The following is a 25,892-nucleotide window of genomic DNA, read 5'->3' as shown; positions in this document are numbered from 1 at the left end:
GGGAGAGAGGGTTGCTGTGTGCCACTCATTCTCCGCTTTCATTGACCGTCTGTGGTGACTGTAACAGTGTATCATTCCCTAGTACAATGACTCTCCTCACTGGCTCTGCCTCACTCTTCCTTCTCTTCAGCACCAGTCTCAGTTGTTACATTTCACAAATAGTGATATCATTGACCCATTTTTGCCCTGCTTATGAATAACTACAAAAATGTTTTTGCAACTTAACATGACTTTTGATGGGGTAGTATAAAGGTATACATATTTAAACAGCATAATGCAACCAATTCATATTGCCTGGTGCAAGGACTATACTGTAACTGCTGTGCCCCTGTATGAGTAGTAATCAGGGGATGTAATATCTCCCAAGGCTGCATTACCTCATAGTTGTCACCTTTTGTTATAATACTCTCTATTCATTTGGAAACATACGTGTACATTTTTGACGAAAATTCCCCATTCTCTGGTTCAGACTGGTCACAGCGCTGTAATGCATTGTGTGAGCAGCTCATTCAGATGGGTTGGGTAATTGCACTCTTAGTAATATATCAACAACACAAGCACATGGGATGAAACCTTCATATTCTTTATGCAGTAAATACTATGTGTTTATGTGAAACAACAATGATTTTTTTAATTTATTTTTTTACAATACGGAGGTAACACCTATTTTTTTCTTTTTAAGGTTACATACATCTCTTATCAGCACTCTTAAAACTTTGACTATATATATATATATATATATATATATATATATACATATCTCTATATCTCTCTCTCTCTCTCTCTATATATATATATATATATATATATATCTCCTATATAATAGCCCAGCTCTGTGACTTTGTGCCTGTGTGTATAACGCATCTCTCGTTGGGTTAGTGGCAGGTCTATCACACCCAGTCCACAGCTGAGAAACTCCCTCCCACACAGGTTACATCCAATGGGAGGCTCTGCCCTTTGCCTGCTGTGTTTTCACAGAGCAGGATTAGCAATGGGACTGATGGAGCTGCAGCTCCAGCTCCACACCCCAAAATAGTCCCACTGCATCTGCAGCAACATACCCTCCCACAATTTACACATAAAAATTTATACAAATTCGAAAAAGGGGGCATGACCACGGGTACAGTCGCGTGGCCACACCCCTTTTCCCATACTTTCAATGGAAGCTTGGAGAGTCAATAATCAGTAAAGACCATAAAAAAGAGGTACTGTACCTGCCAAAAAGGTACAGCTGGAGGCTATGCCACTGCATCTGCAGCAAGTCTCTGCACTGTAGATAGGGGGAAAAATCCTTTTACTGCAGCGTCATATGTCCTGCTGCCAGTCCGCCTGCCCCCTCCGGCATCAACAATCCCCACTCCCTAGCCGCAGGGTAGGTGGAACAAAAGCTGCTGCGGTCACTGGCATAGATGTGTATGAAAGCGGCGCAGCGGAAGGCTTTCATAGCCCTCCCTGCGCCGCATATTCTCTGAGCCCCGGAGCCTCTCTGCGCGTGATGTCACAGAACTGCCTCCCCGCCACAGCCGTGCCCAGATCCCCAGAGGCCCTGACTCTGCAACACAGCACCTGGGCTGCCAGCCTGGAATCCCCGAGATGGCTAATGTAATGGATAGAGTGGGTGATATCACGGAGGGTAATGTCTGGACGCTGAATCAATGTAAAAGGTGACAGTGCTGTGCAGTGCAGTGGGTGTGCAGTCAGGGCCGGTGCTAGGGTGTTCGGCGCCTCCCTGCAAACTATAAATTGGCAACCTCGCATACTTTACAAAGGCACAGCGCACATAATACCCCCTGTAGTAGAGACACTTACATATGTAACGTCCCCTGTACCAGAGACGCTTACACATGTAATGCCCCCTGTACCAGTGACGCTTACACATGTAACGCCCCCTGTAGCAGTGATGCTTACACAAGTAACGCCCCCTGTACCAGTGATGCTTACACACGTGACGCCCTCTGTACCAGTGATGCTTACACACAGAACGCCCCCTGTACCAGTGACGCTTACACATGTAACGCCCCCTGTACCAGTGATGCTTACACACGTAACGCCCCCTGTAGCAGTGATGCTTACACACATAACGCCCCCTGTAGCAGTGACGCTTACACACGTAACGCCCTCTGTGCCAGTACCGCTTAGACATGTAACGCCCTCTGTACCAGTGATGCTTAGACACGTAATGCCCCTGTATCTGTACCGCTTAGACACGTAACGGCCCCTGTACCAGTGATGCTTAGACACATAATGCCCCCCTGTACCAGTGACGCTTACACAAGTAACACCCCCGGTTGCAGTGACGCTTACACAAGTAATGCCGCCTGTACAAGTGACACTTACACACGTAACGCCCCCTGTACCAGTGATGCTTACACACGTAATGCCCCCTGTACCAGTGACGGTTACACACGTAACGCCCCCCTGTACCAGTGACTCTTACACACGTAACACCCCCCTGTACCAGTGACGCTTACACACGTAATGCCCCCTGTAGCAGTGACGCTTACACACGTAACGCCCCCGTAGCAGTGACGCTTACACACATATCGCCCCCTGTACCAGTGCCGCATACACACGTAACGCCCTCTGTACCAGTGCCGCTTAGACACGTAACGCCCCCTGTACCAGTGCCGCTTAGACACGTAATGCCCCCTGTACCAGTGATGCTTACACATGTAACGCCCCCCTGTACCAGTGATGCGTACACACATAACGTCCCCTAAACTGCAGCTCCCAGCAGCCCTTAGCGCCAAAGCATTCCGGCCCTTAGGGCTGCTGGGAGCTGTAGTTTATTGAGTGCATTTTCTTCCCTGTAATGCGGCGCGTTGGGACACCGGCGCTAACAATAGTGACTGGCTGCTGTGCGAGTCTCTGGGAGAGCCACTGCCAAAGGGAGGACAGCAGCTTAGCTGCTGACAGGAGGAGAAGCAGGATAAGCATTACCCACCCCTCCCTCGCTCACAGTACCTCCAGGCCCCATCCATAGCACCCCCACACACCCCCTCCAGCACCCGTGGTAGCTCCGGACCCCCTCCCCCACCCGCAGCAACCCCGCACCCGCCCCTCCCGCCGCACCACCGCATTCGCCCCTCCCCCACCCGGGGCACCCCCGCAACTGCTCCTCCCCCACCCGCAGTGGCTAGTCCGGACCCCCACCTGCGGCACCACCGCAACCGCCCCTCCCACGGCACCCCCGGATCCCATCCGTGTCTTCCCCGCACCCGCCACTCCCCCAACCAACGCACCTACTAGGTTATTCATCAGGCCCTGCATGCACTGTTTACGCCGTTGCAAGGGGCTTCTCACCCTTTAACCATCGCATGCCCTTTGTCCGTGCAATATTTAACCACTCACACAATTATGTTTGGAGGTAATACCCCATATAATAAAAATATTGCATGCCACAAGGGTGTGCAAGGGTTAAGGGGGCGTAGCCCCTTACGACGGTGTGAAGAGCGCCCGTAAGGCGCGATGAATCACCTAGTATATATATATATATATATATATATATACTGGATATATATACACACACACACACATATATATATATATATATATATATATATATATATGGGGAATACGGCGCCACTTCAGGGACACAATTACCTCCACAATGTAGATAATAAAAAACTCTAGAAGCACCCCCCTACCCTTCTATATGGGTGTCTGCCAGCTCCTAAGAAAATTACAGCAATGGTATAGAGCTGTAGAGAAAGAAATGGATAAAAGGAATAAGGGTACGGCGACCAAGTGTGTTAAAAGGTAAATGCTCTATATGACCATTTAGAAATGGAACCTAAAAGCAAATATCAATAAAAATATATTTAATAAAATACCACAAAGGAGCTGAACAATTACAAATATAATTATTAAAAAAAATAAAATTAAAAACAATCAATAGCTGAGTCTAAAGGAAAAAAACTTATCTCAGTGCACGGTGGAGGTCAATTTAGGGGAGCCCAACCAACACGTTTCATCCTACCTGCATTCTTTGGTTGCATGCATTTGTATCCTGACGACGAGATTAAATCTCGAAACGTTGATCATTCATTTGCTGTTCTTCGACTGATTTCTTTTGAGTGCCGCCACCCACATGCTATATATATATATATAAATAAAAATAAATAAAATGTGTGTGTGTGTGTGTGTGTGTGTCATACTTGCCTACTTTTGAAAAAGCATTTCAGGGAGATTGTGAAAGTAACACCTATCAGCGCGGACGTGAGTGGCGTGTTATAAAAATGACTTACATCCAAATGTAAATGAGCCCCAAAGTTTGTAAGATCTACGTGTTGAAGAAAAGACACTGATATTTTGCAGGATTTGTCCATGTATTGTGTTTTACAAGAGGTTCCATATACTGTAAGTAGCCAAGAGAAACCTTATTTAAAATGCATGTAGCCATAGGGATCATAGTGCCTTATAACAATGCAGGGAAATGGCACTGATGAACTCATTTGAATGTATGTATCTCTGATTTACTTTTTTACCCCAAGAATGTAAAGTAAAATTAGGGAGATTGCTTTTCTATCCAGGGAGTGAGGGAGATTGCTACTATTTCAGGGAGTCTCCTGCAGAATGAGGGAGGGTAGGCAACTCTGGTATGTGTGTGTGATCTTTACTAAAGAGTGATTTATGAATAAATATATCTGATGGCATTCCACCTTCAATTCCGGATGTCAGATAAATGTGGGCTGTGCTAAATAAAGTAGAAATACATTTATTTATGATAAGTAACTGGGTTTATCATCTGCTATGTGTGTAACATTGTAAAGAACAATAGGTGCAAGCTTGTGCGTAGCTGCTGATACCGCAGTAGCTTATTCAAATAATAAGGCGTTATCAGCTTGTGCAGCCAGCGCAGTGACACAAAGAATTGTTTAGTTGTTAGACTCTCTGTCACTAGGCAAACACAGTTACCGATATGCCAAATTTCATCTTGGTTTCTCATGCTTCTCGGACTGTAGAGCTATTATGTTACAGCCACAAGATTCTGAAAGGTTTATCCCTCCTTTGTAACATATACTGTCTGTATTATAACGTTACCGTTTTGCCATGACTGGAAATAGGAGTCACATAATGGAACCTGTATTGTAGGTGCGATATTCTAAGTTACAGATCAACTTAATTCAAATTGCTTCTTGGTTTTTAAAGCAAGAACATTGATAAATAATTCACTAGTAACCTGAATTTTCTATACAGCATATACAGCATATATCAAAATCTAAGGCAACTTCTAAACAGTGCTGATATACAGTAGGATAAAATCTTAAATAGCAAAGAAGCATAGCATGGCAGTTATTTGTGCTGTGACATCACTGGCCATACCTCTGTATATGAATCCACTCTAAGGGGGCGTATCCAACGTATGTCGCTAATTTACCACATGGAAAAAAATGGCTAAAATAGCAAGTATGGCAATTTTTTGTCATGCGGTAAATGACCTGTCTCATGGTGGTGTGCCACAACTCACGGGGGCCTGTCCTCGCAACCAGTCCCGTCTCTCCATGCCAGACAGCTGAGCAGAGCATCATGGGGCAGAGCTGCTCGGCCAGCTCATGTCTATGAGAGCCGGGCAGCTGAGCAGGGTGTCGGGAGGCAAAGCTACTCAGCCAGCCTGGTCTCTCTGTGTGGCTGGAGCGGCCCATCGGCCCTTCTGCCATTTGTCAGAAGGGCCAGATGGGCAGTCCGGCCCTGGTAGCAATGAGGGAATATACCATCTCCAGAGTTCACTTTACTTCATCTTACAAACAGTCCATTTGCATCATTGTAAATCTGTCTTTATATTTGGAAACATATGTGTACATTTTTGCAGAAATTCCCCATTTTCTGGTTCAGACCAGTCACAAACTGGCCTGTTGTAATGCATTGTGTGAATTTCCAGTTGGGATGGGTTGGTTATTTCTATTATTAGCAATATATGAACAACACAAGCACAAAGGGCCAGATCTCGAATAACTTGATATTCTGTACAGACACATACAGTACAGTATATTGTACTATACTATATTTATGTGCAACAACTATAAACACCTTTTTTCTTTTTGTTTCATTTGTTTTTCAGTTGTGTTTTTAAATGGAACATTCATTCCATCTGGGTACTGCTCATACAGCTATCACATAGTTAAAGCTTTAAGTGATCCTTTGATTTAAAAAATAAACATATTAAAAAGTATTTTTTTTTAAAAAGTTATAATTTGTTTTAGACATTTTTATTAAATATCAGATAGTACATACATCAAAGGAAAATAATACCAGAGATTAGTGGACAGAAATGTGTTACAATAATTCACTGAAGCCTCATATAAGAAGGTTATAACTATAACTATGTCAGATAAGCGATTAGTGCAACATATCCCAATTTTATTATTTTTTAAATGCCTGTTCTCACCAGATCATAGCATTATTGTAACAGAGTGACATGCATAGAGTTTGTATTGTACACATCTATAGCATATACTGTGCAATTTATTGGGAACATAATAGAAGAAAATAATATATTTGTAGCAAATTATAAAAATAATAAATGAAAACAAAAACAGAAGCTAGGAAATGTGAATGGCTATTGAAAACACTGGAGCGCACAGTATATTTGTATATTTCTGTATCATTTCTTATGGGGCGAATGTTCCCTGTACTCTGGTTGGGAGCCTGAACATGTAAGCGAAGATTTTACAGCCTCACTAAGAAAAAACTTTAACGATGTATTTAAGAAGATTGGCTTGAGACACATGTCACCATGCATTTGACTAATTAAGAGTGACTCATTAGTCCTCAGCTAACTTGGTAGGAAGAGACACTTAATGGGTCAATGGTCTCTTAAGTGTTTATTAAAAGAACATGAGGATGTAGTTATAGATAAGCAGACGGTAATCAGTTGTTTGTTCTGGAATTACAGTTGTTAGAGGCGGAGCCCTGGAAGGAACCTACAGATTGAAGCAGTTCCACATTCACTGGGGATCATGTGATGGCCATGGTTCCGAGCACACTGTGAATGGAGACAAATACGAGGCAGAGGTAGGCAGGTGGTGTCACTTCTCATTGCTTTAGATGATTCATTCTGATCATATATTCCCACTGCAGTAGCATTATTGTAATAAGGACAGCACAAGGTATATACGTTCTAGATTTAATGCCTGATACAGTTCACATACATTAGGTGAACATTTACTAAACAGTGATAAGAGCGGAGAAGTGCCCATGGCAACCAATCAGCACTGAAGTAACATCTATAATTTGCATACTATAAAATTATAAAGAGCTGCTGATTGGTTGATGGGGAAACTTCTCCACTGGATCACTTCTCCGCTCTTATCACTGCTTAGTAAATGTCCCCCTTAGTCTTTTATGAATAAGCTCTCACGAGCAGGGCCCTCTTCCCTCATGTGCTTATATTTGTCTTACTTTAATAATCTTCAACTGTACCACATCCAGCAGTCTTCTGACACCTGTTACTTAGTCCAGTGTCATCTGCTAATGTAGCTATGTTTATTTACCCTGTACGTGTCCTATACTGTCATCAACTGTAAGTTGCTGGTTTCCTGTTTGATTATTTATGTACTCTGTAATTGGGCGCTGCGGAACCCTTGTGGCGCCATATAAATAAAGGATAATAATAATAATAATAATGAACAGAGTTATCAAGGTCTGGGACTGGCATGCAGTCATTATGTTGACATACAGAATTTTTGACACCAGAATATCAACATGGTCTGAATCTAAACATTTACATCTTGACATAGTGAATGTCGGCAGGTAGCATGTCAACATTCCATTTTAATCTTAGGCTGCAGTCAGGGTTAGGCAGTGATTAGGGCTAAAGCTAAAGTCAGCTCAAAATTCTATGTCGACTGTTGACATTCTGGCAATGCCGCGATTATTTCAGTGTTGACATCGTGAATGTCAACATTTAACATGTCGGCATAACGTCCATATCAATATTCGGAATTTTTATATTATGTACCACACCCCTAGGACCTATAGTGCACCAAGCTACTCAGATGCACACAGTCCCTGACGTCACACAGTCCATCCCAATGGATGTCCATGCCAAGATCACACACAGATGGGGAACACACTAATTAAATCTGACACAGGTGCCTGAGCTATGGGGGTGATTCCGAGTTGTTCGCTTGCTAGCTGCTTTTAGCAGCATTGCACACACTAAGCCGCCGCCTACTGGGAGTGTATCTTAGCATAGCAGAATTGCGAACGAAAGCTTCGCTAATTTTCTCGTAACGATTACCCCGCAGTTTCTGAGTAGCTCCAGACTTACTCAGCCATTGCGACCAGCTCAGTCCTTTTCGTTCCTGGTTTGACGTCACAAACACACCCAGCGTTCGCCCAGCCACTCCCCCGTTTATCCAGCCACTCCCGCGTTTTGGAACTCGAACGCCTGCGTTTTTCCACACACTCCCATAAAACGTCCAGTTTCCGCCCAGAAACACCCACTTCCTGTCAATCACACTACGATCACCACAGCGATGAAAAAGCTTTGTTATGCCGTGAGTAAAATACCTAACTTTTGTGTAAAATAACTAAGCGCATGCGCTCTGCGAACATTGCGCATGCGCAGTTAGCGGATAATCGCAGTATAGCGAAAATCGTCAATGAGCGAACAACTCGGAATCACCCCCTATATGCACATACTTTAGTATAAATAACAGACAAGTTTAATCTTTTTTACATATAGATGTTAATTCTACAGCGGTACCACAATGTGGATAGAGGAATTAGGGAAGGGATAGAAGAGGGAGTAAGTCCCAAAACCCACATGACGGGAAAGGTACTGAGCGAATAACGTTATCTCATTACAGCAGTATGAAAAGAGATTGAGCCAACTATGAAATTTTGTTTTTTCACTGAGAACTATAACTTTAATTAACATAATCACCCCAAGCTTAAGGGGGGTACACACGGAGAGATCCGTGCTTAAAATCTAAGCAATCTTGCTAGATTGCTTAGATTTTAAGCACGGATCTGCCGTGTGTATGCCCTCCAGCGATAGCGATGCGCGGCCCCGCGCATCGCTATCGCCGGTGCTAGATTGAGCCTGCATGCAGGCTCAATCTAGCGGGTCGCTCACTTCACCATTGTGTGAAGTGAGCGGCACCCCGTCGGCTTTCCCCCTCGCTCAGCACATCGCGCTGTGCTGAGCGGGGTGAGAGATGTGTGCTGAGCGGTTTGTGTTAAGATCGCTCTGCACACATCTCTCCCGTGAGTACCCCCCTTTACAAGTAAATTTATCAAGAACGTGACAGAACAAACTGTGATGTGGGTGACAAAATGAAGAAGTGTACAGCGAACCAGTTTAAAGGGTATATTTATTAACGTGTGGTTTGTCAAAGCTGCTGATCATTGGCGGTTCGGACTAATAGTTTTAAAAGGGCAACAGAAATCAATGTTAAGCAAGCCTGATTGAGTCTTGTTAATTGGCAGCTTTGACAAAATGTACCCTTAAATGTCACATAAACAATATAGGATGGCACCTTCTGGTATATTTACTTAACTGTGACAACTGCTGATGTTTGGTGGCTTCGACCAATTTATTTAAAATGGCAACAGAAATAAATGCTCAACCAGATTGGTTCAGCGTTTGATTATGTTCCCGCTTTAAAATGCATCGGTCAGACCTGCTGCTCATCATCTGTGCCTGTGAGAAGACCTCAGCTCACAGATGGCGCTAAACTAAATCCTTTTGCTGAGTGGAAATGGCTTTATGCACCTCCATATAGTAAGAACACCCCTTAATATGGATCTCCTCCATCCCTTAATATATAATTCCTAGAATCTTATTCACAATATCAACTCTTGTATTTGCATTGCTCTGCAAAACAAGCCGCACCTGTTTGGATACTTTGCCCGCACTGTGCCAGACTCCTGCCATCGACAAGCAATAGCTCTCTCCAAACACTGCCATCATGCACTGCAAACACATAAATCCAGTTGCAGACTAAGGGGAGTATTCAATTTGTACTGTTTTTCGACCAGTCGAAAAAACGGCACTGTACGTCCATTTTTAGGTTGAATTTACATTCGACCTATTCAATACCTGTGACATTTTTTTTTCGACTGGTCGAAAAATCCGGCACTGGCAAAAAATCCACGTGTATCAGCGAATTCGCAGCTGATACGCTTCTTTTGGTGAATTCGCAGGCATTTTAGCCCGTTTTTGGTGCAATTTTCACCCATGCCGATTCAAAAAACTAAAAATTGAAATGGCATGGACGAATGGATTAAAAAATGGGTGAAAATGCCCGCAATTGAATACCCTGTGTTGAATTAGTGCCTTTTTTTTGACCAGTCGAAAAAAACGTCACTTAATTGAATACCCCCCTAAGGTGCACACCACTATCTGTAGGGTTCTGTACTGCCCTTCACTTGTTTTGTGCCCCTTAGCTGGAACCTGGAGTATTTGGCTTAAATAAAACAAAGGTTCCGTTATACCCCTTTTACACTCGCACTCCCGGGTCACTCCCGGGTTGCTTCCCGGGATGCGTCCCAGGATGCCTTCCCGGGACTGACCCCTTTCACACTGCACTAAGACCTGGGATCGACCCGGGACAGCCCCATTTACACTGATCCCGGGATATCCCTGCAAATGCACATGTATGTCATTAGAAATGGCCTTTTCTGGCTCACATTGTTGAGGTCACACTAGTCAACAAAGGGAGGGGTGGTGCCTGCTCACACCATTGCTGCAGTCATGGCCGACGGAGTACCAGTGTGTATGCCTGAGCTCATGATTCTTTCTGCTTTGCAGATGTTTCATACAGCCACTGACAGCATGATGCAGCTTGTCACACTGTGCAGTATACTGCACATATATTTTATGAGGAGGAGGAGGGCGCAATTTATGCTGGTCTGTGTCTCTTCTGGAGTGCCTTCTGTAGCAGTGTACTGTGAACTGGAAGACAGACTCACCGGACTGCATATAGCTGTGTTTCCAAAGATATTGGCGCACATGTCATAGTACTGCCAGTCGATACGGCCAACACCGCTCTTTTTCCTGTTGTTGTCATGCACCTTAAGGAACTGCTTTTTAAGAGTTTTCATTTTGTTTAACACTTGCTGCTGTGTGCGGATGATTCCCCTGGCTTCCAGCATCTTGGAGATGTTTTTATAAATCACTGCATCTTTAACTGTGCCTGTGATCTGCCTCATTATGTCCTCCTCTCCCCTAATGCTCAGCAACTCTCTAACCTCCTGGTCTGTCCAGGTCGCCATGCTGCCTTCCTCACACGCATCAAGGACGCTCCCCAGGGCTCTGAAAGATGACATCATCTTTTCTGAGCCCATGAAAGCTCCAATCGGAGGCCTTTTAACAGTCCCGGGTAGTGAATCCCGGGACGGGCCCTTTCACACTACCCAGCTTCCCGGGACGGTCCCGGGTTCAACCCTGCTTTAGACCTGGGATGAAATCCCGGGATGCTCGACCCGGGAAATTGTCCCTGTACCCTTTCACACTGACAGAAATCCCGGGATGATGCGCGTTCACGTGCAATATCCCGGGATTTTCATGCGAGTGTAAAAGGGGTGTTAATGAAACACCCTAATGTCTGTAAAATTAGTTTCATCTCTGTTATATTTCTGCTTTCCCGGCAGCTCCATCTGGTGCACTGGAACACACAATACGGCAGTTTTGCTGAAGCTGTGAAACACTGCAATGGGCTTGGGGTAATTGGTGTTTTTCTAAAGGTAAGATAATGAATTTGCTGATTTAGGATTTCTGTCTTGGTTGTATTGTAACGACAGCATCTGCCTCTAATAAGTTACAGTGAAAAAAGATAGCTAAAATATTTACTGCAGCTAGAGTCTCTAGCATATAGATTCCAACATCTATTACAAGGCTTCTGTGCTGGAGTACACTCCGTAATGTGGAAGGAAATTGTCATCTTGTATTTTAAAACTGTTGAAAATGTATCATCTATGCAAAGGATACATGTAATATAATCAGACAATATTTGTTTTTTATTTAATTTCCAAAAATAGTAATTGTCATCCCTGACATTAAACTACTGTCATAAATGATTACAGGCAGTGGTATACGGAAACTGCTAAATATTATTATGCCGCAAGCGTGACAATTTGGAAAATGTAAGGAATGTGTTATGTATTTAATGGTCTACAGTGGTAATCTATGTATCATGCATTGCATGCGGACTGGTTCTGTGATATGTAAACAAAGTGGCTGAACAAGCCTGAAGTTGTAGAGATATCGATCCTGTTGTAGAACGAAGCATTAAGGTTACGTTATAGTTTTCAATACAATTATGTCATTTTGAAGTATATACAGTACACAAAACTGCATTCGTATTTGCATGATTATATACCCAGGTATAGTTAAAAAAATAAATAAATGTATTCAACGGTTTTAACTGTCAACATATTTATTTAAATCCTATCAACCAATAAGATTTATGCAACGGTCTTTCTATTATTTCTCAATAAGTACATTTGATCTAGATGACTGATATCACTGAATATGCGGAAATAGTCTTCTTATTATGCTGACTTGGGACCCTGGGGGTCATTCCGACCCGTTCGCATCCAGCGATTCTTCGCTGTGGTGCGAACGGGTCGGAAATGCGCACGCGCGTCATTGCTGATCGTCGCCGGGCAATGACGCCGCCAGCGAGAAATGTGATTGCAGCGGCGATCGCAAAAAGACGGACAGGCGGGATGCGTGGTGAATCCAATGCAGGCGTGTGGAAGCGTTTGGATGGCGGATGTCTGATGTCAGGACCGGGACCTTCATTGCTGGATCCGTCGCACTGGGTGAGTAACTGCAGCCCTGGTCTTGTTTTACTTTTTTAGCATAGCAGGGCTCAGTGGCGGAACTAGCAAGCGGTGGGCCCAGGTGCGACAAAATGCTTTGGCCCCCCCCCCCCATCCCATCCAAGTCCACCCCCTCACCCCTTGAGAGGATCTGGTGAGGGAGACCTGCTCAGGGCCAGAGAAATGGATACCTAGCAACAGTGCCGTAACTAGACATTTTAGCACTGTGTGCAAGAAACGGCATCGGAGCCCCACCCCTGCATGTAAAACAGGGGCAGTGCGCGCCGTAGGCGCGCGCAAAAATACATAGTGGCGTGGCTTCGCGGGGAAGGGGTGTGGCCACAAAATAATACCAATTCCTAAAACGGTGCACAGTAGTCTCCATTCTTCAAATTACGCCGCACAGTAGCACCACTACACCAGGTAGAGACCCTTTTACACCTTACAGCGAACAGATTCCTCTTTTTACACATTACGGCAGACAGCGTCCCCTTTTTACACATTACGGCAGACAGCGTCCCCCTTTTTATACAATACGGCAGACAGCGTCCCCTTTTTACACATAACGGCAGACAGCGTGCCCTTGTTACACATAGCGGCAGACAGCGTGCACTTTTTACACCTTACGGCAGACAGCGTACACTTTTTACACATAACGGCAGACAGCGTGCCCTTGTTAAACATAGCGGCAGACAGCGTACACTTTTTACACATAACGGCAGAAAGCGTCCCCCTTTTTACACATTACGGCAGACAGCGTCCCCTTTTTACACATTACGGCAGACAGCGTACACTTTTTACACATAACGGCAGACAACGTATACTTTTTACACATAGCGGCAGACAGCGTGCCCTTGTTACACATTACGGCAGACAGCGTGCCCTTGTTACACATTACGGCAGACAGCGTGCCCTTGTTACCCATTACGGCAGACAGCGTGCCCTTGTTACACATTACGGCAGACAGTGTGCCCTTGTTACACATTACGGCAGGCAGATTCCCCCTTTTTACACGTTGCGGCAGGCAGTCCCCCGTTTTTACACATTGCGGCAGGCAGATTCCCCATTTTTACACATTACGGCAGGCAGATTCTCCCTTTTTACACATAGCGGCAGGCAGATTACCCATTTTTACACATTGCGGCAGGCAGATTCCCCATTTTTACACATTGCGGCAGGCAGATTCCCCATTTTTACACATTGCGGCAGGCAGTCCCCCGTTTTTACACATTGCGGCAGGCAGATTCCCCATTTTTACACATTACGGCAGGCAGATTTCCCATTTTTACACATTGCGGCAGGCAGATTCTCCCTTTTTACACATAGCGGCAGGCAGATTCCCCATTTTTACACATTGCGGCAGGCAGATTCCCCATTTTTACACATTGCGGCAGGCAGTCCCCCATTTTTACACATAGCGGCAGGCAGTCCACCCTTTTTACACATTGCGGTAGGCAGTCCCCCATTTTTACACATAGCGGCAGGCAGTGCCAACAAATAAAGAAAGAAAGAGACAGAAAGAAATAAAGAAAGAAAGAGACAGAAAGAAAGAAAGAAATAAAGAGAAAGAAAGAAAGTAGAATTATACTTACCCTCTCCGCTGGCTCAGGCTCCTCGTGCAGCTTGACGATTCCCGGGCAGTAGAGAAGGAGGAGGAGGGAGGTGGAGGAGGGAGCCGCAGCAGCGCTGTTTTATTGGTGGAGGCGCTGCTGCTGCTGCCCCCCTGCTTCACTATAGGCTGTTCTCGGAAGACAACCTATAGTGAAGCAGAGGGGCAGCAGCGCCTCCACCAGTAACAAAGCGCTGCTGCGGCTCCGTCCTTCACCTCCGTCCTCCTCCTTCCCCCGTCCGTGCCGCTGCTCTTCTCCTCTGTGGGTGGCTGTGCGCTGCGGGCAGCGGTTCCCCGCAGCGCACAGCGGCATGTAATGAGTCAGTTTGACTCATTACATGCTTGGGCCCCTGGACAGAGGCGGGCCCCAGTGCAACGCACTGCTTGCCCTGCCGGTAGTTCCGCCTCTGGCAGGGCTGCAGAAGCGTTCGCAGCCCTGCTATGCTAAAATACACTCCCCCATAGGCGGCGTCAGGTTGATCGCACGAGCAGCAAACAGTTGCTATGTGCGATCAACTCGGAATAACCCCCCTTATTCAGTAACGATTGCAAATTCTGCTTTTTAGAAGAATTTGCAATCCTTTGACTCGCATGCTGGGAGCCGCCCACAGCAGGGCAAGGCCCCACCCACTGCGATCCTGCTGAAATTGTGGTGCAATCACAACAGCAGGAGGCCCACCACCATCTTTTTGATCGGAGCGGCTGCATGTGACATCACACAGCCACCCCGATAACGCTGCCAATGTACCCCGCGTTTGTGCCGACATGCCCCCGTTTCCCTGTCGCCTCCCCCGCAAAGCTCCACCTTGGAAACGCAGCGTTACCACCCTGCAAAAACCTCAGCCTTTCAATCAGGGAAAGGCGTTCTTATTTCCTGTGGGTCACCTGCAGTAAATGCGGATGCATGCGCAGGACGGGCCTTGCGTATGCGCCCATGGGGCAATCGCAAAAAATTCCGGTTGGAACGCGATTTGCAATCCAACCTGAATTAGCCCGTTTGCGTACCTCTGAAACCCCCAGGTGCAGATCTGCCAAAGCTTGGGGAGAGATAAAGTGGAGAAAGATAAAGTGACAACCAATTAGCTTCTAACTGTCAGTTTACAGGCTGTGTTTAAAAAATGACAGGAGCAGTTTGGTTGGTAGTTTATCTTTCTCCACTTTATCACTCTCCAAGGATTAGTACATCTCAGATGTACTAAAGCAGTAAAAAGAGTGGAGAATTGAGCCAGTGGAGAAGTTTCCCATGGCAACCAATCAGCTGCTCTGTATGATGTTATAGTATGCAAATTCTAAATGTTACTTCAATGCTGATTGGTTGCCATGGGTAACTTCTCCACTGGCTTACTTCTCTACTCTTTTCACTGCTTAGTACATCTCCCCTGAAGTTTTAGTTAATCTCCCACCACCACCACCCTTTAGCGTGTCATGTCGTTTACACGTACAGTATATGTTTCATCTGGCAGCAACCTCAGTAAATATATGCAAAGGCCACAAGCTGACTGTAAATAATACCTATGATGCTACTCCTTTGCTTTTCTTACTGTGTTTGCTTAGTGTGTGGAATGAGGGGTGTATGTACATGGGTATTTATACAGTCTAATCCTGGCTTCCACTCAGATACAGATACTTCTTTACTAGATTAACAAAACGAGTTTGGCCAGTCACTAAATTACTTCTTACTTGTCATGGGAGAAAATTGTCTGTTTTCTAAGAATGCTATGTACGATGTATACAGAATTGGACTGGCCCACACGGGCACAGGGGAAAACCTCTAGATGTAAGGTTCCAGACTGTGCGATGGAATTATACATCGTTACTCTATTAGAGGGTTGTGCAGGGACACTGATAAACATGGGTGCTTGGTTCTATAGAACCTACGCCAAGATAAGCCTAAAGGTTAGCCATGTGTCTGTGGTGGCTAGCTACACCTGCTCTGGTGGATGACCACTCCCCTTCAGCATCGACCTCTACCTCTGCATTCTCCCAATGGGCCCTTCATGCCCCAGTCTGACACTGAGGGCTGGATGTAATGCAGTTCAAGATGGCCGGAGCTCCAATATTTCGGCCGAACTCATATGTTTTTTTAAAGCTGCAATCATTTACAAGGCAAAACCAAACAGGGATCCTATCACGGAATCCTATCAAACAATCACGGGATCCTATCAAACAGGGATCCTATCACGGCTCCGGCAGCCCACTCATCATGGATTATGCTTCAGGTGCCTGAGGCACCCGAAGCGTAATCCCTAATAATTGACGGCACTGGAGGGAGGAACGCGCACCATTGGCGATCCAGCGATCAGCCCCCAGTGAGCCTATTAGCAGCGGGAAAGTACTGCTGCTAATAGGATACCGCTCAGCCGTATTACATGAGTGATAGTAGTACAGGTTGAGTATCCCTTATCCAAAATGCTTGGGACCAGAGGTATTTTGGATATCGGATTTTTCCGTATTTTGGAATAATTGCATACCACAATGAGATATCATGGTGATGGGACCTAAATCTAAGCACAGAATTCATATATGTTTCATATACACCTTATACACACAGCCTGAAGGTAATTTTAGCCAATATTTTTTATAACTTTGTACATTAAACAAAGTGTGTCTACATTCACACAATTCATTTATGTTTCATATACACCTTATACACACAGCCTGAAGGTCATTTAATACAGTATTTTTAATAACTTTGTGTATTAAACAAAGTTTGTGTACATTGAGCCATCAAAAAATAAAGGTTTCACTATCTCACTCTCACTCAAAAAAGTCCGTATTTCGGAATATTCCGTATTTCGGAATATATGGATATGGGATACTCAACCTGTACCAAACATTGTAACAATGCAAACATGTATACAAAAGATATCACTATAAGTGTAGATCTAACTAACCCCTGTAAATGAATGACAGAACAAAGACTGCAGATATGTAAATATGTTATGGTTTTACTCAATGGTAAAACAATGCTACACAAACAGTATACCATGATAATGTGCTATAATCTCCAAAAACACACAGGTAAGTATGTCTGCAGGTGGTCAATGTACTCTATGTGACTATGGCCCTCATTCCGAGTTGATCGCTCGCTGCCGATTTTCGCAGCGATCAGTAAAAAAAAATGGCAAAACTGCGCATGCGTGTATTCACAGCAATGTGCACGTGCGTCGTACGGCTACAAACAGCATCGTTGCTGTGCAATGCTTCTAGCGACTAATCCATTCACACAACCGATTGCAAGGAGATTGACAGGAAGAGGGTGTTTATGGGTGTCAACTGACCGTTTTCTGGGAGTGGTAGGGAAAACTCAGGCGTGTCCAGGCGTTTGCAGGGCGGGTGTCTGACGTCAATTCCGGGAAAGTGATTGCAAGGGCTGAGTAAGTTCAGACCTACTCAGAAACTGCAAAAAACTTTTTCGTACCGCTCGGCTGCACATGCGATCGCACACTTGCAAAGCAAATAGACACTCCCCCGTGGGCGGCGACTATGCGTTTGCACGGCTGCAAAAAGTAGCTAGCGAGCGATCAACTTGGAATGAGGGCCTATGTGCAAATCACTCCAGTAGTCATTTGTAATATGATGCACTGGAACCAAGCTGTGGAACCTGTGCTTCTAGGTGATGTTCCGTTGTTGCTTATGTCCGATATTGATGCTTCTATGAGGGTTGGGTTTGATACGCTGGCAGTCGGGATACTTACCTTTCCCCAGTAGGTTTGTCAAATACTAAATGATCTGCTTATCAAACAGAGTCATTGGAAGCCTTAGACTTAGCTTTATTGTTCGTAGCATAATGTACTGTATATTTCTCTTACTCTCTTGCATGTCTGTTTTCTTGTTTTGGTATTGTAGGTGGGTGAAGCCAACCATGCGCTGCAGCCAGTGATTGATGCCTTAGCATTAATTCCAACAAAGGTACAATTTCTGGGGGGGGGGGGGGGGTTGTTCTGTTTTTTAAATTTGAGAAATTGATAACCTGACCCTCCACCGGCAGATCCACGAGTAGCTGTGTGTGAGATCCTCACAGGTTCTGACAATGTCACCCCTAATCGCGATCGTTATAGGCAGCACCTCCACATTTGCTCAGCCCTCTTATATGTAACTCATCAAATAATTACTAATGACTTCTACTATGTGATTTTGATGGTAAATCTAGAAATATTGTTACTTGTAATTTCAGGGGAAAGAGGCTCCTTTCCTTAAATATGATCCTTCAGGTCTGCTCCCAAGTTCTTTGGATTTCTGGAACTATCAGGGATCTCTGACCACTCCACCGCTCCTGGAGTGTATCGTCTGGCACGTTCTTAAAGAGCCAATTAGTGTGAGCAAGGATCAGGCAAGTCCAACATTTACATTTATTTGGCATTGTGCAAAACGTATTGTTATACATAAACTGCATCTATAAGAATAAGTTTGCCGACAATCATGAATCTTCTTCAAACTACATTTTATTCATACTTTCATTTATGTACTCATTCCATTGCAGAACTTCTGTGCTGGTAAAAACAATCATTGGCTTTCTATGTGTATACCATTCACATGAAAAACAGTTATACCTCAAGCTGCTAAATATCATGTCGGTTCATATAAACCAGGGGTAGGCAACCTAAGGCACTCCAGCTGCTGTGGAACTACATATACCATCATGCCCTGGCTCAGCCATCATGCCCTGGCTCAGCTTGCTGTTAGGCTAAGCTGAAACTGGGACAGAGCATGCTGGGATGTGATGTGTCATAACAGGGCTTTACGGCACCCTCTGATGTCATGCCAAGGGGGCAGGGCCACCAGCATCGGGAAGAACTGCAGCACCACAGAAGCATCCTCAGGATGCATCAGGGGGAATGCACAGGGTCAGTTGCATCAGTGGCATACGTTGGGATGAGGCAGAGTCTTTCCTGTCATACTAACATTTATACTAGAGTTTTGACTATATAAAGTATATGAAAAATACAAAGAATCTATTATAAATATCGACTTTGCATTATTCTAATAATGTATATAGTCAAAACTCTGGAGTAAAAAGTCTATGGCCGGTAATCAAATCTCACCAAATTTCCAGCAGTATTTCCTGCTACACCTGTGTATAATACCCACATGTACTCTTTGGCTCATAAATTGTGTGTAAATCTGGGTCTGGTACTAGCCAGCATCTTCTCACCCATTTACTTCACCACATGTTCCTGAGTTGCATGCCTGGAGCATCCAAATGGAGCTCCGGTGGCGGTGCAGCAGTGACACTAGCCAGATGCAGAGACCGTGGGGCAGCAGTGGTGCCGCCCACAGAGCACTACTGTGCTCTGTGCAATGGCACCACTCTCACACCCCTAGTTACAGCTCTGGCAGCTGAAGTGCCACAGGTTGTCTGCTCCTGACATAGAGCATTATGCTGTATGACTTATAGTACACTCATCATATATAATAAGTTAGTAAAGGGATATTTACTAGAGAGTGTAGTCAGGAGTGAAGGAATAGCACAGGAGGTGTGTGCACCATACCACGCTCAGATATATAATGTATATATATATAATGCATTTATGTCTTAGAAGGAATGCTCCCCAGGCCATAGTCGTTAGCATGACTCCAAGGTTTACTAATCTCTCTCATACGTGGGAGGTTGGACATAGCTGGATTACTAGGTCATTTCTAATGTCTTCTCTCACTGTAAAACGGCTCAGTCACATGCCTAAATTGCTTCATCATTAAGCAGAAATGATTGCGGGGTGTAGACCTTTTAAAAATGAATGTAGTGCTAGCGACACAAAAACTAGCGCAGCTTCTGATTTGTTACTGAATCAGGTAAAACTTCTACACAACTACTACTATTTGCTCCTGATTATTTGTGGCACGTTCAGCTGATCAGCTTTATTTGGAGCTGTCTCTCACAATGTACTCGAGTAGCTTTCAGACATGACTGAGGATCACCTAATGCTTGTTATTTGCTGCTCCAAGTATCAACTGTCTGAAGTATGAGGAAAGACAGCAACACATAGATGTAATGCATCATCTGCTGCTTCTCTTTCACTTATTTCATGTTTAGTTCAATCCCGCCTCATACATACCTACTTTCCCAGAGTGTCCAGGTAACTCCACCCACTTCATCAGTGGGCAGGACAGCCCTGCAGCGACTTTGTTCGTCCCATAATCTAGTTGGCAGTTTGTTTATTTATTGATAGATTATATATTACTGATGATGAATTTGCTGTTTTTGTGTGGTTTTTGGTGCAGTTTTGTAAAGCACCAGGTGCTGCATTGTTCCCTTGCTATGGATCCCAGGTCACAGTTCCATCACTGCACTGGCATGCAAAAAATGTTAATCTTTCAAGTTGCATGAGAAAATATGCACTGTGGTTAATCTGTCCCAATCCCACAATCTCCAACATTTAAGTAGATAGGTTAGATCCAACATAAACATTAATTATTTTCAAAATCATAATTCAGCAGAACAGCTCTTTGCAATAATAATTTACAAGTCATCTTATCAGTATGGGATATAACTAAGCAAATACGTGACTTCCCCAGAATTAGCTGTTTCCACAGATATGTATTAGCATTTATCAAAGAAACATTATGCAGTACTGACTTTCATAGAAAACATTTTCTTTCTTACATTTTAGCTAATACAATAAATATTATGATGGTAATAACAGTTTTATGAACTTTAAACCCAAGTAGGGTAGGCACTACCTGTAATATCACACAGTTACTGTAGAACCATAATGGTACAACACAGCTTTTACCATTAAACACTGTCACTAGATAAATAAAGGATAATACATATTTTCTAGGCATTGGTTGTAATACTGGCCATCATACACTGTTCAGCAATTATCACTATGACTGTCCTTGTCATATTCTTGTTAGAAAGTGGGCGCTGCACATTAAGAAAATGATTCGTCAAGTGATAACAGTTCAGATCCCGCTAATGACTTGTTTGTAAGTCTAGATTCTGACATCTGCCATGACTGTCAGTTTTCATTCTGCGGTGCCTCCCTTATCTCTGAGAGACACTGACAGCTGTTAAGCACTTGAGCTGTCTGATTAGAGCGTTCATGTTTTTCTAACATTACTGTACATTGTAGGGCGGTGTTAACATTTTTTAAAATGTACCTGTCACCTATACCTGGTGGAGACAGATAATTTGTAAGCTGAGATAACATGCAGCATATCAGTTACCTAAGGATTATTAACAATACTGAGGCCATGCACAATAAGTGACCATGGTAATACCTTTCTGCCCAGGGCTACATAATACATTTTCTAGTAATCTGTTTGAGTGCTTGCTCTGCATATTGGTTCAGTCAACAAAATAATGCATGCAATGCAGTAACTAGGGGTATGGGGGCGGTGCCTCCTCACAGATCACATGGCCCTTGCTTTAGGCTAGTACCGTGGCTAGAATGGCACCCTGCAGCCAGTAGTGCTGCTGCAGTGTTGCCCAGGGCTTCCTCTGGGCACTCCAGGCATGCCAACGCTCAGAGAATCCTGATGATGATGCAGACAGTGCTGTACTTGCACTTCCCGCTGCTGGTGGACCCCTCTACACGGCATCATGATGTAATGCGCTTACAGAGAAGCTAGATTGGCCAAGCTAGCTCACTGGCATCTGTTAAGAAGTAAAACACGTTAAAGTGAGTGTAGGATCTTGTTTTATGGTTGTGTGTGTCTGTATGTATGTATATGCAGGATGACACTCAGCGGACTGGAAGAAAGAACAAAAACAATAGGAGGCTCCAGCGGCCCAATGTTTTGGGTCTCTAATGACCTGTCTCAGGATATGTGTGTGTATATATATATATATATATATATATATATATATACTCCCAATCACATAGATAGCTCTGTAGGTGCCCTCACAGCATAATGCGCCATACAAATCAAGAGTGCGGCACTCCACGACATTGTAACAAATAAAGCAAAGCTATTTCAACGTTTCAGTGCTTTATTGCACTGTCATCAGGAGACTAAAGCAAATAAGAATATATCTTGCCTTATATATCAAACACCCAAGTGAGCGGTGCCACGGCGGGAGTCCAGCTGGAAATCCCGCCTGGAATCGGCCACCGATGATGTAATCACATATGACAAGCACACCCACATGATGACGTAGTGCACCATCATATATATCTATATATACATATAGATATATATAATGTTTCTAAACATCACCTTAATAGTGTATAGTTGTAGATATAATTGTGTACAAAAACTTCTCAGTTATTGCCCTTCCATTGACGCATCTGAAGTTGTTTTTGAACTATGCTCCTCCCCATTACTGTCACTGATGTCTCACTTTTCACTGTGCTGGAAACAACAGTTGCAGAACTTGGTACAATCACAGATGACTTAAAGAGAATTGAGTGTAGTCTGTAGCTAGGCAGACTGTGTCAGGCTGCAGGAGGGGGAATGGAGTACAAAATACCATAACGTAAGATTTAGCCACTGTGCAAGGCTCTTCTAGACACACAAAGGATCTACGCACAGTCTAATCTAGTCTAATCCCAAATGATTTATTCATTTCACATATTAATGCTGTAGTATTTATAACAGGACACATCTCTGGTTAAAAGCTTATAAAAAAAGATTGTATTTGTTTCTTGACAGTTTACTTCTAAGTGGGTGATTAATGAATTAGTCATCAAATCTGTCAAAATGTGAAGCGCAACTAAACCAAACCTTGTTAGGCGGAATGCACAGTGTATTTGACTATAGTAAGAAAAGGTCACCAAAGGCTTAACAGAGGCTTTTATAGAGTACTTGTTAATGGTGGCACTGTGATCTGTGTTCTATGTGTTCTGTATTCTGAATAATACATTTTTCATGTTATGCTATTTTTTTACTTTAAAAATAAAGTGTAAAATAAAAATAACTCCAGTCTATGAAACTGAGTAATAATTTCAGTGATAATAGCATTATAGGAAAATTAATAATGTTTTTTTTTTTTTTTATCATGCAAAGCGATTAAAGCAGGCAGCAAAAATCTTCTGTGAAGGGGACTGTAGTACCACACTTGGAAGTCCCCCATATTACTCACGTACTATACTACTTATTTATCATGTGTGTGTCAGTGAGTGAGTTCCGTATATACAGTAGCTACAGTATTGCGCTGATGAAGAATGGAGTTTATGAACAATTTATCAATACGCTCCCACTGAGATTTTGCCTGGTGGGGATCAGCTATCTCAAGATGGCTACACAGCATCAAAAAGCAAAGATTTTCATTGTTTGATCAGTTGAGCCAATTCATAACCAAATTTCAAGATTAGAGGTCCCGCAGAAGAAATCTGTAATATCTATTTTGTTGAATTGGATGAAGCCGCAATGACCCAATGCTCTGGAGAACAGGGGTTATCCCTGTTTTATAAGTTCATCCTTAATACATACTTGCCTACTCTCCCAGATCCTGTGGGAGACACTCTATTTTTGGGGTAGTCCCCTGCACCTCCAGAAGAGTGGGCAATCCTCCCGCATCCTACCCACTTCCTAGTGAAGTGGGCAGAATGGGGAATTTAATACATGGAATCCATGGACATCGGAAAGTGGGCAGGGCCTAGTGATGCATTTCTGTGGAAATGTGTAATTTCAGCCGCACGCCTATCCAAATTAGGACCAAAAGTGGTATTTTGCCATGAAGGGCAGGGCCTGTGATGTGGCTATCATGGCCCCACCCACTTGCATCTCCTCTCTGTCATCTAGAGTAGGCAAGTATACGATAACTCCCAATTGTTCCGATTCTGGCGGGACAGTCATTAGGTTAGTTCTCTGTCCTGCTGTCACGATTGGGACTGCATTGTTCCACTCTGGCTGGGAGTTGGGCGGTATGATCCATTCACGCTGTTCTGTTGCAAAGAACAGCAGTTAATGTGTACTGCACGCATCTTCAAGTGAGGTAAAGGTGGCTGCGAAAGTCAAGAAGGGGCAAAGGGGCAACCTAGGGCTTTTCACACTATGAACCAGGGTTGGACTGGCACACAGGGGTACAGGGGAAACCACCGGTGGGCCCTACTGCCTGGGGCCCCACCCCCTCCTCTAGGGATCAGGTTCCAGACTGTGCTGTTACTAATCTAGTACATTATCATGCATGTACTACAGTATTTACTGTATATATTTATCTAGGGGACCAACCCATGCAAAATGGTTAGGCAAACCAATGTGGTGGCTGGGCACACCCCCTCGAGAGACTGGCCACACCTCTAAACATAGACCTCTACCACTGTATTCCCCCTGGTGGGCCCTACATGCCCCAGTCCTACTCTGCTAGGAACGCACACTGAAGCATGACCTTACCTCCTCAGTCACGCACACACACCCTTAATGTCATGGCACGCTCTGCTTGTCCCGACTCGGGCTGCCAATATTTTGAGAGGTACATAATAATACTACGATCATGCTGTTTTTAAAAAACTTTTTTTACGAATAAACTTTAATTTGTGTTTTTTTATTTTTAGTTGTCAAAGCTCCGTGGCCTTTACTTCAATGATGAAAATGAAAGCCCCTGCCACATGGTGAACAACTTTCGTCCACCGCAGCCATTGAAGGGGCGTGTCATTAGAGCCTCATTCCATTAGGATCAGAATCACCCATATGTGCTGTGATCAAGCTTGGAATCCACACGCTATTGTTTAATTATCTATTGCTGTGTGCACAGTGGAAGCTTTTTCTCCCATCTATGCTGAATCTCTAATCCCCTCACGAGTATTAGGATCTGATTAATGAAATGTGAAAGTCGGCTGTTGTAGACAGATCATTAATAAATGTGAGTTGTTGCTTACAGAACATAGCCACTACTGATTCTCTTCCATAAATAATGCTGCATCCATATAAAGAGAACTGGGGACTACTTCCCCTATTTTATTTTCTAGAATTATGTCTTAAAGAATAAACTTGAAGTCCATGCACTGCTATGTGTTACATAATGTGAACTGATGTGTGTTGTAATTGTTCCAGAGATTTAAGAAATATTGATTTTAATAGAAATGTAAATCTTTTAATATATATATATATATATAACAAAATATATATGTAGCTATATATATGAAAAAGTCTTTCTGGTGCTTATTTTTGTTAAGTTTGAAAACAGAATATAAAGAAATAGGAAATTATAATTGTATTTTAGATACCTTAATAAAAATCATTATTGCAAAGTCATGTTAATATAATTTTATATAAATGACTGTTTGACATGTAATAAACATTGCTATAATTCTGCTGATTCTGTGCGTCTGGCTTGAAATATTATTCCTATAAACCAATAGAACACTGCCCCGAGTGGCTGCAATGGAATTTTGGGATTCGGTATGTTTGACTGGCGGATGGGATGCCGGCAGTCACAATACCGACACCGGCAATCCGATCTTTGAAATCCTGACAGGGGTGAGGTAAATATGTTATCCCTGTCCCCTACGCCCTAGCCGTAACCCTCCCCCTTAATGCCTAGCCCTAACTTCCCCCCAGTGGTGCCTAAACCTAACCCCCTCCCTGCAACCTAACCATCCCTACTTAGTGCCACAACCTA

General features: G+C 43.8%; 1 protein-coding gene across 2 annotated transcripts in view; it reads left to right on the top strand.

Moving 5' to 3' along the window:
- The window catches only part of LOC134928373 (carbonic anhydrase 2-like), a 56,728-nt gene extending 31,246 nt beyond the window's left edge, over positions 1-25,482 (top strand). For both annotated transcript variants that reach the window (XM_063924046.1, XM_063924047.1), the window contains exons 4-8: positions 6,896-7,014; positions 11,602-11,694; positions 18,233-18,295; positions 18,561-18,716; positions 24,826-25,482. In XM_063924046.1, coding sequence (XP_063780116.1) covers positions 6,896-7,014; positions 11,602-11,694; positions 18,233-18,295; positions 18,561-18,716; positions 24,826-24,945 — 551 coding nt within the window. In that variant the 3' untranslated portion in view covers positions 24,946-25,482. The remainder of the gene's footprint in view (positions 1-6,895; positions 7,015-11,601; positions 11,695-18,232; positions 18,296-18,560; positions 18,717-24,825) is intronic.
- The last annotated feature ends 410 nt before the right edge of the window (positions 25,483-25,892 follow it).

The sequence above is a fragment of the Pseudophryne corroboree genome, chromosome 5, assembly GCF_028390025.1.
Source record: "Pseudophryne corroboree isolate aPseCor3 chromosome 5, aPseCor3.hap2, whole genome shotgun sequence".
Classification (NCBI taxonomy): Eukaryota; Metazoa; Chordata; class Amphibia; order Anura; family Myobatrachidae; genus Pseudophryne; species Pseudophryne corroboree.
The sequence above is the reverse complement of the archived record's forward strand: the minus strand, read 5'-3'. Positions and strand labels throughout refer to the sequence as shown.